Source organism: Babylonia areolata, chromosome 18 (assembly GCF_041734735.1).
Source record: "Babylonia areolata isolate BAREFJ2019XMU chromosome 18, ASM4173473v1, whole genome shotgun sequence".
NCBI lineage: Eukaryota > Metazoa > Mollusca > Gastropoda > Neogastropoda > Buccinidae > Babylonia > Babylonia areolata.
The window spans coordinates 55,224,367-55,239,554 of NC_134893.1; the positions used below are offsets into that span (position 1 = coordinate 55,224,367).

The 15,188-nt window shown below is 42.0% G+C and overlaps 1 protein-coding gene across 1 annotated transcript in view; it reads right to left on the reverse strand.

The window, feature by feature from the left end:
• Nucleotides 1–15,188, reverse strand: part of LOC143292282 (uncharacterized) — a 135,784-nt gene that overhangs the window by 90,732 nt on the left and 29,864 nt on the right. The window contains exons 5-6 of the mRNA XM_076602467.1: nt 11,031–11,099; nt 8,742–8,964 (exon numbers count right to left, since the gene is read on the reverse strand). Of these exons, the coding sequence (XP_076458582.1) occupies nt 8,742–8,964; nt 11,031–11,099 (292 nt within the window). The remainder of the gene's footprint in view (nt 1–8,741; nt 8,965–11,030; nt 11,100–15,188) is intronic.

The following is a 15,188-nucleotide window of genomic DNA, read 5'->3' on the forward strand; positions in this document are numbered from 1 at the left end:
GGGGGGAACTCTTTTTTACATATCAATATCTTATCAGCCTTGATGACATGAACGCAAAAGTAACAAGAAAATAGTGAAAACAAAGAAAGAGACAGACAGACAGACAGAGAGAGGGAGACAGAGAGAGACAGATAGACAGACAGAGGCTGAGAGATGGACTGATAGATGGTTTATTCTTTTATAGGCCACTGACCCTTAAGAAAGGGTTTTATAATCATCACAGCGCATCATGCCTTGTAAAATGACATAGCTACGTTCAACTAAATAACATTTAATACACAGCATAGATATATCATACCATCTTTTAAGTAACATACCCTCACCTAAGTAATACATAATACACATCATGAAATACCTGCTTTTAACTGACACTTACACCCCTAGATAATTTATAATACACATCATATATCATACAAGCATGGTTAACAGTGATAAGTTAAACACGTTGTCCATGTGGTATGTACTGTACTCAAATCATGCAACACTGGGAAGGATAGAACAAAGTGCATTTTCTTTCTTCATCTGGCAAAGTGGACGTAATAAATCAGCCTCATTGTGCATTCTGTAACGAAATGCCCAGTCTCAATCCTGCCACTGCATGCTATTTATGTATATCTAGATTCATCAGTAAATAAGCTTTGACATCGGGTATAGTGCAAAAGGTACTGTAAGCATTAAATCTTTCACTGTTGTTTACACGAAAGTCCCATTCTTGCCATCTACACATAACTAACGTTTCGTTGAAAATCCAAAGAAACGCGCCAGTCCCATCCACACCTTCGTTAAGCCACACATAAGCAAAACCAAACATGTACAGCTTACAACGTATAATATTTTATAGGATTTGCGAGGAAATCTAAACTCATGCATTCTCAATAATTTTCGCCAGTATTCAACGCACTTCGTCACTTGATTTATACAAATAGGATACCTATTTGTTTCTCCATGCATAAAATCATTGTGTTCGTATTTTTAGGGCTAAGTATCTATCCTAATGCAAACGCACATACCTTTTCATGATGAAATGCTTCTTTATCGAGTCCTCATAACTCATCACCATAGTGAATTTGTTGTTGAATGTGTGAGTCAAATAGCTTCAAATAATTATTTAAATAAGTACATTTTTACTTTGACAGTTTTTTATTTGCAAAATGCATAAAAGAGCAATTTTTGCTCATCTGCAAAGATTGTTACAGGCTGTCAAAGAGCTCAGTCAAGTAGAAACATAAATTCCCAAGTATTCATGTGCATTAATAATTGGCATAACGCCATAACTTGTCCCTCTCTCCCTGGCAGCTAAATCACCCCCTTTCTTGAATACAACGATGTTACGTTTATTCATGTTGTACTAGTACCAACAACGTAAGCGATGATAAACAGTTGAATAACCCCTTTTAAATCCTGCTTGATGTTCATCTGTCAGATCATGTTAACTTATCACTTCTTGAAGTCTTATTTACAATCGTACTATAATTTCGCTACTGATATCACACAATGAGATACCTCGGTAATTACTTAAGTTGTTCATATCAACCTTTTAAAACAAAGGGATTACAACAGAATCTGTCTAGTCTCCGAAAGATGTCTTTAACAAATAATGCATTTAAAATATTCGCGAAAAAATCAGCCACTCTTTCAAAGTCGTCGATTTTTAAAATTCATATAACAAGTAACACTTTTTCTTTGGATACTGGTTTTGTTTATGGAACTAATGTCCACCACACTATCATCATTATGGTTTTGATCATTTTCACATTCAACTATAAAGGTTTCTTTTGCAGACGTCTGGGATTCAACTAAACTTTTGAAATGCCTAAACCGGTTATTGACTTAAAACGTCTCTACTTTTTGTATTGTTCGGTGTGCATGGTGGTACAACAAAACAGTTGCTGTTGTTCGTTGCTGACCGTTCGACGTTTTGTGTAATACAGTCCTTGCAGCGTCTAGGCTGCACAGGACGCTTCTTTTCTTTGTGTGGCTTTATAAATCTTTCTGGTGGTAGTGCTGCCACCGACCCTGATAGTGAATAACTTCTTGAATTTGTGTTCTAATGATGGCCGTTCTGGGGTTGAAACGTTTAACAATATATTTTCCTCTTTAATATGTTTTATGCCAGGGGTACGAGCGAGTATCTATCACCAGTTTATAATAGTCTCAAACAAGAGGCAATGCCTTCAAGACTCACTTGTGCTTCGCGCTTAATCCAGTAATGGAATCATGAGGAGAAAAAAAGTTATTAACAAATCGTTAAGAAGTGTTCTGTGTTAAATATTATATAAAAAATAATCTTGGGAGAAAAAAAAGACATGCCAGCAGGTACGAACCATGCATGTTCAGTCTGAAGCAAGCTGACTAATCCTCACTGCTTCGGCGCATCTGATGTCACTTGCTTAAATTTAATATTTAACGCAATGTTGTTTTCTTCTTCGTGGGATAAACAAACGTCATTGTATCGGACGTAATAACACTGTTCAAAGCATGTTTCTTGTGTGTTTTAGTATATCTCGATTGTTCTTTTATTTCAGTGGGTAAAAGAAACGTTGCCATCACTTCAAGTAACATCGCAACACATGGTAGATCTCTAGATCTGCATGAACCAGTCTACAAGGTGCTGAGGGAAAGATTGGTTGAATTTTTCGTTCATGTTCATTCCAGTTAATTCAGAGTCCACTTTAGAATATTTGTCTGCAGTAAACACGTCGACTGTGTTAGTCTCGTTGTATGTGTTCTGTCCAGAATTTGTATTTCTTTCCTTTTAATTGTGAACTAGAAAAACGAGGTCATGGTCTCTTCTCACCAGACACTTCTATCAAGTCAGTGGGATGCGGTTTTTAGAATTTTCGGATTTCGGAACGAATATCAACGAAATGAACCGCTGATGACCCGAAAATACACCTTATTTCGGAAGACTTACAACCTATCACTGGCATGACTGTGAAGATTTTTTTTCATACTATGTTTAAGCCCAATTTGGTATTGGCAAACAAAGTATTTCCAGAGAAAATGGCAATCTTAAAGTTTACCACACACACACACAACCGAACACCGGGTTATAACACAAGACTTACTTTTTTTACACAAGTGAATCCAAAACGGTTTTCCTTCCGATTAGGGTTGTAACATATCCTCAGGATAACATAAAGGTACCCTACTTTAAATGTCGCTTTTGTCTGTTTTCCCTTTGGTCGAATAAATACGGGCGGCGGAATAGAGAGCAGACTTTGTGTGTGGAAGCTATATTATTTTTACCTATTCTAGTTCAGTTTTTGGTTCCAAGGTCCACCACTTGAGGGAGACCGAGTTGCTGAGTTACGCGGACCGACGACCAACATAATCACTACAGACTACAGCCCGATGCACTCCCTGTGTCATCCCAAATGGACAGTTAACATGGACGGACTCGAGTTAAACGTCGACAAAACGTTGGAAAGATTGAGCAGACGAAATTTTCCTGGTGCAACCCAGTTGGAGAAAGCCTTCAAAAACAAAAGAACTACGTTTGACTATCGTAGGACAATTTGTCTTCACAGAAGACACGTTGAGCTGGTCGCTTCGACTGGATCGTTCGCAATTAGGCATACCTACCCTTATTTTTACAGTTTGTTAGTGGGTTAGGAAGTGAAGGGTGAGGGGGCTGGGGGGAGATATCGCTTGTCCCCTGTACGCGTATGTGTGAGATTTTTTTTCAAATAAAGTATTTTTTATCTTTCATTTTGTGTGCCAAGTTCTCTCTTGACGCGTGAGCGCCCGTCTTGTTTATTTCCTTGTCATCGCCTGTTCCCGGTGTAACGGCCCAAATCGTCACCCCCTCACGTAGGTCCCCCGGGGAACAATTTGGGACACTGACAAGACCCCCGGGGTCTTGTCAGTGTCCCAAATCGTCCCCCGGGGGACTTGTCAGTGTCCTAAATCGTCTCCCGGGCGTCACTTTTGTATCCTCAAACGTCCCCCAGGAGACGTTCTGGGACGTCCCCCCATGCTGGTTCGGTGTGTGTATGCATATGAGTGTGTGTGTGTACGCGCGTGTATGTGTATAAAAATGTGTATGTGTGTGTATGTGTAAGTGTGCACTTGTGCACATGACACAGTATGCGTGCGTCATATGTGTGTAAACGTGAGGCTATGCTTCCGTCATAATTTATATCAATTTCTCCGCGCACGAGCGCGAATATGTCTGTATACACTACCAGCCTTTCACCATCGCGCAACAGGGTAAAACTATCAATCACGTGTGTGTGTGTGTGTGTGTGTGTGTGTGTGTGTGTGTTTTCAATTCAGCCCTGTGTGAAAATTCGCGTTGGTATTCGAACACATACACGCACGCACACATCACAAGTGTGTGTGTGTGTGTGTGTGTGTGTGTGTGTGTGTGTGTGTATAAGTCCCGATCTTTCAACTCATGACTATGCAGACACACACGCGCGCGCGCACACACACACACACACACACGCACGCACACACACACGCACGCACGCGCATGCGCGCACACACACACACATAAAGGGTGGAAAACCGGAGGAGTGACGCCGCGCAGTATAGAAACAGCCATGCGAAAGGAATAAAACGGCGATAGAGAAATACATGTACGGACGACCACATGAGAGACAGACTTTGTGCATGTACGAACAAAATATAATCATGCACGCAAGTAATAAGGATGGATCTTTGGTGCACCAGAAATAGATCCCAGATCTAAACAACTTACACTATCTGCAGTCATGAAGTGTTCTGCAACGTTATCGGCTCACTTAAATTCAGCTCTCTCTCTCTCTCTCTCTCTCTCTCTCTCTCTCACATATATATATAGAGAGAACAATCCGACAAAATGCTTCTGAGGTTTTTGTTGCGTTGGTGCGCGCCGCAGTCAGGAAACGTGTCCGAATTAGGTACTCTGAGAAGTCACTCTCTTCTCAAACCCTCTTTAGTTCAAAGTATATAAACAGAGATTATGGACTGAAAAGCTTTCCCGTTTCTGAATGTATTAAATTCAGAATCAGATTCAGATTCATTCGCGCAACGTTGAGTTGTGTTTTCAAACGGGTTCTCTGACAACTGTTGACAACTGCTGACCTTTGTGTTCAAATTGCACTACTTTGTGATGATTATACAATTCTTAGCAGAATTTGACTATTAGCAAAACATTACTTTCTGCTGATCATTGTCGACCGTTACTAATCACGCTTTTTTGTTTGTTTGTTTGGTCGAGTTGTTTTTTGCACGTTTGTGCTTTATTATGATGCCTTTGTACTTTCGTACTGCTAACTGACCACTGTTGACCTCAACTTACCACTGTTGACCTCAACTTATCACTAACTGTTCAGAGTGTATGATTTTGTGACAGTTACTGCGTATTGGGACTTCTTGATATAATTTGACTGAACTCGCCACTACTGACTACTGGTTATCATTGCTGACCATCACTAACTTCTACTGACCACCATGCAAAAGTTTACAGAATGTTGGCATTTTGGCAAGTTTATGCAAAATGAAGACTACTTGGTTTGACGATTCATTGACCAGTTCTGACCACTAGTCAAAAGTATGCAGTTTGCGTTATGTTAACGTCTGTTTTGCAATGTGCGTTCTTACTTATGCAATATTTTAAAATGTTCATATGCTTTGATCGCTTACCACTGCTGACTGGCCACTACTGACCACTACCCAAAAGTGTATGATAAAACAGGTATAGACCTGAGGGAACTTAAATCTACTGGAATATAGAACTGGGGGATTACAGATATGCTGATAGTCTGGGTTAGGGTAATAATAATAATAATAATAATAATAATGGTACTTATATAGCGCTGAATCTTGTGCATAAACAAATCAAAGCGCTTTCGCACCAGTCATTCTCACGCATGCATAACTCTAAAACTGAAAAAAAACACAAAAAAAACCACAAAAAAACAAACAAACAAACCAACCTAAAAACAAGGAAGAGGCAGGGAAGGGAGGCTATTTTGGGAAGAGGTGGGTTTTAAGGCCAGACTTGAAAGAGCTGAGTGTGGAGACTTGACGAAGCGAAAGAGGAAGTTCATTCCAATTGCAAGGTCCAGAGACAGAGAAAGAACGGTGGCCAACAGTCGAGAGTTTGAATCTAGGTATGTGTAAGTGGAGTGGATCCGAAGCTGATCGTAGTGAGCGAGATGGAGTGTAGAGGTGAAGGCAGCCACAGAGATAGGAAGGGGCTGATTTGTGAATACATTTGTAGTGTAGAGTGCTGATCTTGTACTTTATTCGGTGTGAGACAGGGAGCCAGTGGAGATGTTGCAAAAGAGGAGTGGTGTGCTCAGATCTTTTCTTTCTGAGGACGAGTCAGCAGCAGAATTTTGTATGCGCTGAAGGGACTGAATGGATGAAGCAGGCAAACCAGACAATAGAGAGTTACAGTAGTCAAGGCGAGAGAAAATGAGAGAAACAACAAGTCTAGATGTTGCGTCAGTGGACAGATATTTCCGGATGGAACTGATGCACCGCAGTTGACAGTAGCAGGATTGACATGTCTGATTGATAAATGTTTGCATGGACAGTGTGTTGTCGTCAATGTTGTGTTGTACAGGGTAGTGATGGGTGTGTGGGCGGAGTGAGGTGGGAGAGAGTTGAAGGACAAGTAAAGCATCAGGGGTAGGCGAATGATGGGTTGGAAGGCTGGTGGCTAGGAACCGTTGGAGGTAAAAGATGAGGGGGAACGGTGCGGAGGGGAGGGGTCGTTTTACGCTTTCAAAGGACCAATATCCGCAGAAACCCGCTTTTGAAGAAAACTGTTACAAAATAAAAATAAGAAACTTCTCGGCGTTCTTTGAATCAAACAAGACAAAATGCATTTCCCTTGTGAAAAAAACCTGCTGATTTTGAAAAAAAACAAAACAAAAAAACACACACACACATACATACACACACACCAGCTCCCATGACATACATACAAACACATATACATGCACATACATACTTTTACAGTTTCGCCGCCGTTTTGTGGTTAGACATCTACAGGTATGGCAAAATGGGTACCTTGAATATGAAGTCTAGCATGCTGTTCAGTCTAATGTTATGACGAAAAACAACAAGATGACAAGATTAATAATCAGGTGATAGTCTTTGAAAACTTGCTGGAAACACGTTGTAACTTCACGATACACTACAAAGTACATGTACCAGTGCGCCAGTTGTAAAGCTGTCCAGTACATTCTGGTTAATAGCCTTGCTGCGATTGATAGATGACATTTTAATGGTTTGAACCCATGCCCCAGAGCAGGGCTCCGTATGGGATAATAAGAAAAGACTTGTGACAATTAACATGTCATTTTCTAAAAAAACAACAACAAAAAACACCCACCAACTCAACATTTTTAGGATTGTATCCACTGACAGGGCATAATAATGTGATCAAATATAACAAACTATTCCTGCCTTAATCATTATTATTAGTATTATTCTCCATACAGACGCAGATACAGACCGACTGAGACACACACACACACACGCGCGCGCGCACAAAGCGGAAAAATGGGGGGCGGGGTTTGTGTGACGTTTTGCGATGGGTGCTTTTGTTGAAGTCAGGGGGAGGGAGGAGAGGGTTGTGTGGGGGTGGATAGAAATGGCATGGTTCCTGAATAGTCCCGCGGGGGACGATTTAGGGCACTGACAAGTCCCCCGGGGGCCTACAGAAGGGGGGGTGGGGGGGGGGACGATTTGGGACATCGGTTCCGGAGGCAGGTTGTCACACACACACACACACACACACACACACACACACACACACACACACACACATATATATATATATATATATATTATATATATATATATGTATATCACTCCCCCGCCTCATCGCATTCAAACCGAAAACTAACCCCAGTCGTGTTGATACAGTGTGATTTGTTTCATAAAAATGCGTTGGAAAAAGAACAAAGGAAACAAAAACCCAACCAGTTTCATTTATATAATATGTCCCTTGCGGTCGGTTTGGCCATAAACCATCTCAATAACACTGATTAAATGCAGTACTACACATATAACACAAATGTATTCTAATACAGTGCCTAATTATGTCAGCAGTTACCTCATGCTGATAAAGAAATCCTTCATCCAGTAACCAGGTTGCTGACGTTTGAGTATTTTCAGGATGCCGGGAGTATTTGATCACTTGACAAGTTATTACGGCACAAATCCAATTTCAAAGACGGAATAGCTCACTCTGATCGCTTTTTTGTAGACATAATGAAATCAACTGTGTGATGAAATAATTACGTGGTTGTAGTGCCGTTTCAAGCACAAATACCCCACGTCGTCATTATCTTTTTGGCCCAAAGAAGGAATAATGACCCCTATTTACCCTCCCCCTGCAATTATACAGTAATTTAAGCACGACAGACAGGTAAATTATGATTTGACATAAAAACACATACGAAAATCACTGTTGTGTTGTTGTTGGTTTTTATTTTGCTAGTAATCTGTATGTATCACTGACTTCAGCACACTTGATTTCTCTTACTGGGATAATAACGTTATCATGATTATGATACACAAATGCAAAAGCATGAACGGATTCACAAATGTTTTCATATTCATGGGTTCCCCAATGTCTTACCTTACTCTTCCTCACAAAAAGGTTTCCCATCTTGAAGTTGGCCATCCAAATAAGAAGAAGAAGCCCGAGTAAAGTATTGTTTATCAGCTATATACAACATTGAACATTGATTCTGAACAATACACAAACAACATAACTGTGCAATCGTACTCACCCAAATAATAAGGAAAATTGGTACTGCACTGGCCAACAGGTCTAAGCCTGTAGTATTTATTGCAGTTTTGATCACGATTTGTTTTTGTTTTGTAGCAGCAGACATCATGGGCATGCCGATCCTCTTGTATGTAGTCGTCGTACGAGAAAGCTGGGTTGAACGCAGTAGCTGAACCTGCGTGTGGCCCGTCCGCAACGTACTGCCCTTCGCTGTAGCAACATTCCTGTGTATACATGATAAAGCTTTTTAGTATATAACCTGTCTTTAATAGCATACTAGAATAAACTGCCAGTGACTGGCATCTATACGTGTGCCTTCATATCAACATAAAAAAGCGAGAAGATGACAGCAGAATGGTCAGTCATCTCGTTTAATACATCAAAACCTACCAGAACCAGAAAATCCATTACTCGTCGCAAACTGAAATATATATATATATATATATATATCAACATTAAGGCTTTCTCTCTTCAAGCTGATGAACGTCCTTCCAAAATCTAAAGTGGAATGGGGAGGCCTGAGTGGCATGAGGCAATGCGCAACCCGGTCTTCCCACGAGGGAGACAGTCGTACAGCGAGGGTCGCACGACCAGTAACGTATTTCTTTGGGATATTGGGGTGCTCTGACCTGGAATGAGCTACAGAGAGATACTGTCATAAATTATTGTCACTTTATAAACAGTGTTTGATGTCATTTGATAACCAAATAGCGTTTTGACGTGGAGCTGAACAAAACAATCCGTCTGTGTTTCCTTTCGGTGATATTTGATATATATTTTAGTTCTCTAACACTGATGAATGGTTAAGCCCACTAACACAATTATGATAATATGTGTAGCAATAACGTTAAGCAATTAATTGAAAATATGGTGTAAGTCTTTCTTGGTGTGTTGAAAGATGTTAGCGTGCGCCGGCATGTAGACAGATAAATGCCATTTATTCTTTATAGTGTCCCTGCATGTGTTGTGTGCTGGGAAGTTGCCATTCAGCGCTGTGAGGCCTACTCCAGCCCCAGTCACTCTCATGTGGGAGACATTTGAGAAAATAAGAATTTGCCAGCAAAATTCTCCCGCCGGAGGGTATGTAGTTCGACTAAATTTAAACTCATCGACGAAAGTCAAGACTTTCATGCAGATCTCGATCAAAGGTTATAATTAAGGACTATTCTGTTAACATTGGCATTGTTCATGTACATTTACAGGTGGGTGGAGATGAAACGGGGCAAGATCGATATTAGTGATCTGTTTTTTGTCCGTCCTGTTGTCGTTCCAACCATCACAGGTTACACTTACATAATTGCTTCATTCCAAAGGTCTTCTGAAATAAAACGTGTACACTGTATTGATCTAGTTAATACACGTTGTATATATAGAAGATGTCTTTTGCGGGTTAGTGAAATCGTAAACTGGGATTGAACAAGAAAAGATTACAAAGAAGGGGATATTGGAATTTTTCTATGTCGGTATGGATTGATTTTCGAATATTAATACCGTATCTGTGTGTGTTTCAGACGAGTAAGTAACATGAACAGATTATTAACATTTACAGAAGCTACTGACGAACTGTTGGTGTTCCGCTGATACTGGTTGACATCAAAGTTAAGCAAGAAATAAGTGAAAGCGGTTACAGTTGTGAACGGCAAATTCATGGCTAGTTACTTTCGTCTTGATATCTTACAGCATTTAACCTGTCCTTGGAACTGTAAACTTTTAGTGACCCATACGCAAATTTCATCAGACAACGAATGGAATTCCCGGTTACATTTTATAAGTGTTAGATTGTATTGTACCTTGTCTAGTCCACCCCGGCCCGTCTTGTTTCATGTAACTAAAAACACGGGTCACAGTAACAAGTCAGCCCTAAACAGAGGAAGTGTGAAGCACGACCTTGCTTCCCCTCGGTCCTTTTTCAGACCGATCTTGGGATCGAGCCATCGCCCCACGATCTGTCTCAAGACATATCGTCCTTGTCAAACGGGTGATCCCGGAGACTCCGTGCTAGTGACTCAGAACTGAGCAATCGCAGGGTGGAATTTGAGGCATACAACCAGGTCATGTCAGATCCCACACTATGAACTCGAAAAGGGAAATAGCAGCGAGGAAAACAATATGGAGCAGAACTGAAAGTAAAGATTTGAAGATATAATTGAACCAAACGCCAAAAACTGATGCAGACATAGTAATGACGTCAAGTCTCAAAACAATAACGTCACAGAAAGTCAAGTTAAACAAACTTGCAAGAAAATACTTTTCAAATGCTTAAAAAGTTGGCCAAGGAATGATTCCGCACTTGAGGCTGATTGACTGAAAAGACGATGGGCTTGGCAGAAGCGTCTTTGTACTGGGTCAGCCGCGAAATCTGGCCAATATAAAGGAAAACGATGGGCATAGTTCGCATCAGTTTGACATGGTGTAGTGTATGACACCCAAATGAGCGAGCCAACGATGTGCTCGTGGCCCACCAACAACAAGTGGCTTTCGTCTGGGAATGCATGAAATCATTAGAAAACTAAAAAGTGTCTTAAAACCAGATACAACGCCATCAGAACGAATGACTGAGAGGGAGCAGCCAAAAGCCAAACCTGAAATGTAGAGCACGAGCCATTATTAAGGAAATGAATTTCGGTATCATCTCCAAACTAATTATGGGCCTTTTCGGTAGAATGAATAAAATTAAAAACGTTACATTCTTGGCCTCGGACATCTTCTTCCACACCATTTGAGGCAAAACTTAGGCAGCATGAGCGTGCACATATGTCTATGTATGTCATGGGATCTTTTGTGTGTGTGTGTGTGTGTGTGTGTGTGTGTGTACGTGTGTGTGTGTGTGTGTGTGTGTGTGTGTGTGTGTGTGTGTGTGTGTGTGTGTGTGTGTGTGCAGGGTGGAATTGTGCATGCTTGTGTGTGTGTGGATTATGGGAGCAATGTGCGACCGGAGCCACAAAACACAAAACGAGGCGAGGTCCAAGCTCATGGACACACTGCATATACGGCATCAGGATCAGGATCACATTTCCGATAAAGACTGTCAGAGGAAGAAGGACCAGTTCTTGCAAACCAGGCAACTCGTACAGAAGAGGCTACATGAAATGAAGAACACCTGGTGGGAGAGAAAGTCCGAAGAGCTTCAGTCCGCTGCTGATGTTCACGACATGAAGACCTTCCATGATGGTCTCCGAGCTGTGTATGGACCGAGAGTCACAGGATCAACCCCTGTCCGAGCCTTGGACCAAACCACCCTCCTGACAGACAAGAAAGACATCCTTACCCGAAGGGCAGAGCACTTCAACACCCTCCTCAACAGGGACTCGTCCGTAACTGACGAGGTAATTGCAGCCCTCCAACAACTACCAGTCAATGACTCGCTAGCTGCCCCTCCCACCAAGGCCGAGACCCAGAAGGCCCTGAAGCTGACAAAGTCAGGAAAAGCACCATGAGCGGATGGAATCCAGGCTGACATCTACACGTATGGAGGCGAGGTGCTGACAGACAAGCTGACTGCCCTGTTCCAGTCTATCTGGGAGAGAGGGAATGTCCCCCAGGATTTCAAGGATGCTTCTATTGTCCACATTTACAAACGGAAGGGAGACAAAACATCCTGCGATAACCACCGTGGAATGTCTCTCCTCTGCATCGCCGGCAAGATCTTCGCCCGCATCATACTGAACAGACTGGTTGACCATGTCTCCAACACAGTCATCCCTCAAGCACAGTGCGGCTTCCGCTCAGGCAGGGGAACATGTGACATGGTGTTTGCCGTACTCCAGATGCAAGAGAAGTGCCGTGAGCAGAACAAGGAGCTCCACATGGTCTTTGTAGACCTGACTAAGGCCTTCGACACGGTGAACCGCCGTGATCTGTGGAAGATCCTCCATCCTCTCTGCCATGCTGATTGACGCCTTCCAAGACTGACTGGGGCATCCACATCCAGTTTCGCACAGATGGCAAACTTTTCAACTTTCGGCAATGTTGACAGAATTCCTCTTTACTGATGACTGCGCGCTTGCTGCACACACCCATGAGGACATGCAGTTCATTATCAACCTCCTGCAGGCGCTTTGGACTCACAATCAGCCTCAGCAAGACCGAGTCCATGTACCAACCACCTAGCTCACAGAACGCCAGTGCCTCCCCCCCCTCCCACACCCCCTCACCTGCAATCAAGATCGATGACACAGAGATCAAGTCAGTCGACAAGTTTTGCTACCTGGGCAGCACCCTATGCAGCAACGGAGCCCTTGATGCAGAGGTGACGCTGAGCATCGCCAAGGCCAGCTCCGCCTTTGGCAGACTCAACAACAGGCTGTGGAACAACAAAGGCACCAAAATCAAAACCTACAGAGCTGTTGTGCTGACTACCTTGTTGTATTGCTGTGAAACATGAACGACGTATCGCCGTCACATTCAACAACTTGAGCAGTTTCACCAGAGATGCCTTCGAAAGATCCTCGGCATAAAGTGGCAAGACAGGGTCTCCAACCTCCAGGTCCTAGAGAGGAGCGGCCTGCCCAGCATCGAAAGCCTGCTGATCCAGTGCCAGCAATGCTGGACAGGACACGTTGTCCGCATGACAGACAGCAGGATCCTGAAGGTGCTCTTGTATGGCCAGCTGAAGGAAGGCCACCGCGAACTTGGAAGACCCTGCAAGCGCTTCAAGGACACCTTGAAGACAAGCCTCAAAGCCTGTGACATAGAAATCGCTTCCTGGGAAACTAATGCCCTTGACCACTTTCGCTGGAAAATGCTGCGTTCTAATGGCATAAAGATGTTTGAAAACAAGAGAACGCTGGCCATTAAGGAGAAGCGTGAGAGAAGGAAGCAGGGCTCAACTTCTGAAGACGTTTTCCTTTGCAACACCTGTGGGAAGTGCTGCGCATCCAGAATCGGCCTCTTCTCCCAATGAGGACACACACCGACAGATAAGCCTGCCTGCCTACTCGCCCGTCGGTCCGACGGGAGACTCCATTATTATGTGTGTACGTGTATACAAAATCCCGGCCAGTTACACTTTGTGTTTGCGAACCGCACATAACGTGTGTGTGTGTGTGTGTGTGTGTGTGTGTGTGTGTGTGTGTGTGTGTGTGTGTGTGTTCTTCAGTTTAACGCCTATCCACATAGTGTGATTTACACGGAAAAACCCATGTATAAAGGAGCGAGAACCTAATACAATTTTAATTGTAGACCTAATCAAATCAACTTTTGGAAAAAAATGAACAATAACAACAAATCATCAGCGACCAATAACAATAAATCATCAGCAACATCTTTATGATTATCCGGAAGACTGTAAAAGGCTTTTAAAGCCTCACAGTCAAAGGGTATGTCTGTATATGCATTAAATCGTAGCCTGTAAACTTGTGAGATGTCCTGCCTTAATGATGACATGCTGTAATGAGGGCAAAATTGAAAAGCATTATGAACTCCACATACACTTTTTGGGCGTGTTTTGAAGTGTAAATGAACTGCTGCTCTAACTCTCTGTTCTTATTCCATGGTTCTTTTCCCAATATAACCGTCTGATATAGATTGTGGATAATTGAATTCATACTTCCTTTTTCTTTATTTGTCCCTTTTGGCAGCTTTGTTGGAGCGTTCATCTGGAAAGATTTTGTGAATAAACTGCTGTTCTAACCTTCTGTTCTTATTCCATGATACTTTTCCAAATACAAGTATCTGATGATAGTGATAAATATATATATAGTGGACAATTCAATGTATACTTCCTATTTCTTTATTTGCACCTTATTGGCTGCTTTGTCGGAGCGTTAATTTAGTAAGATTCCTAGGTGTGAAGGCACCCAACAAATCATTATATCTGTTCGTCTAAACTAGTTGATATATGATCATTCTGATTTCTGTTATGAGGTAAGATTTTTTCTTCAGTTCAGTGGAGTTCATTCATACAGAACAGACCTTGAATCCACACACTTGAGCACTTGGAGAACGGAACAGGGGGATCAAGGCGACCGTTTAAAGCCGTAAGAAGTACAACAGGTTCAGTGGTAAAAATTGGCCGATTATTACCAGTAAGGTCTTAATTTCCTTTTCTAAGGGATGGTTTGACAAAACTAACACATGTTTATTGGTCACTGAAGTGATCCATTACTGTATTGATTATACCTTCAGATGTTTTAGGGAAGTAGTTTGAATGTATGATTTTACAACAGTAACGGTAATATTTTGGGTTGTCGTCTGTCTTACAAGCTCTTGGGCTGTATTTTGTTCTCAAGGAGGACAAATCGTTTCAACGTCAACTTTTTCCTGCTTTATCTAAGAGTTCTGAGGTATAAGTTCCAACAGTTGTTAAGGAGGAAATCCGTTTAACTTTTTTCTTGCTTTTTACTTTTTCTTTTTTATTGTGGGGGGCTAGGGGAGGGGGTGGGTGAAGGGGGTGACATCAAATTTAAGGTTTTACCTCCTCTGCAACAAATTTTTCACAAGTGGAACT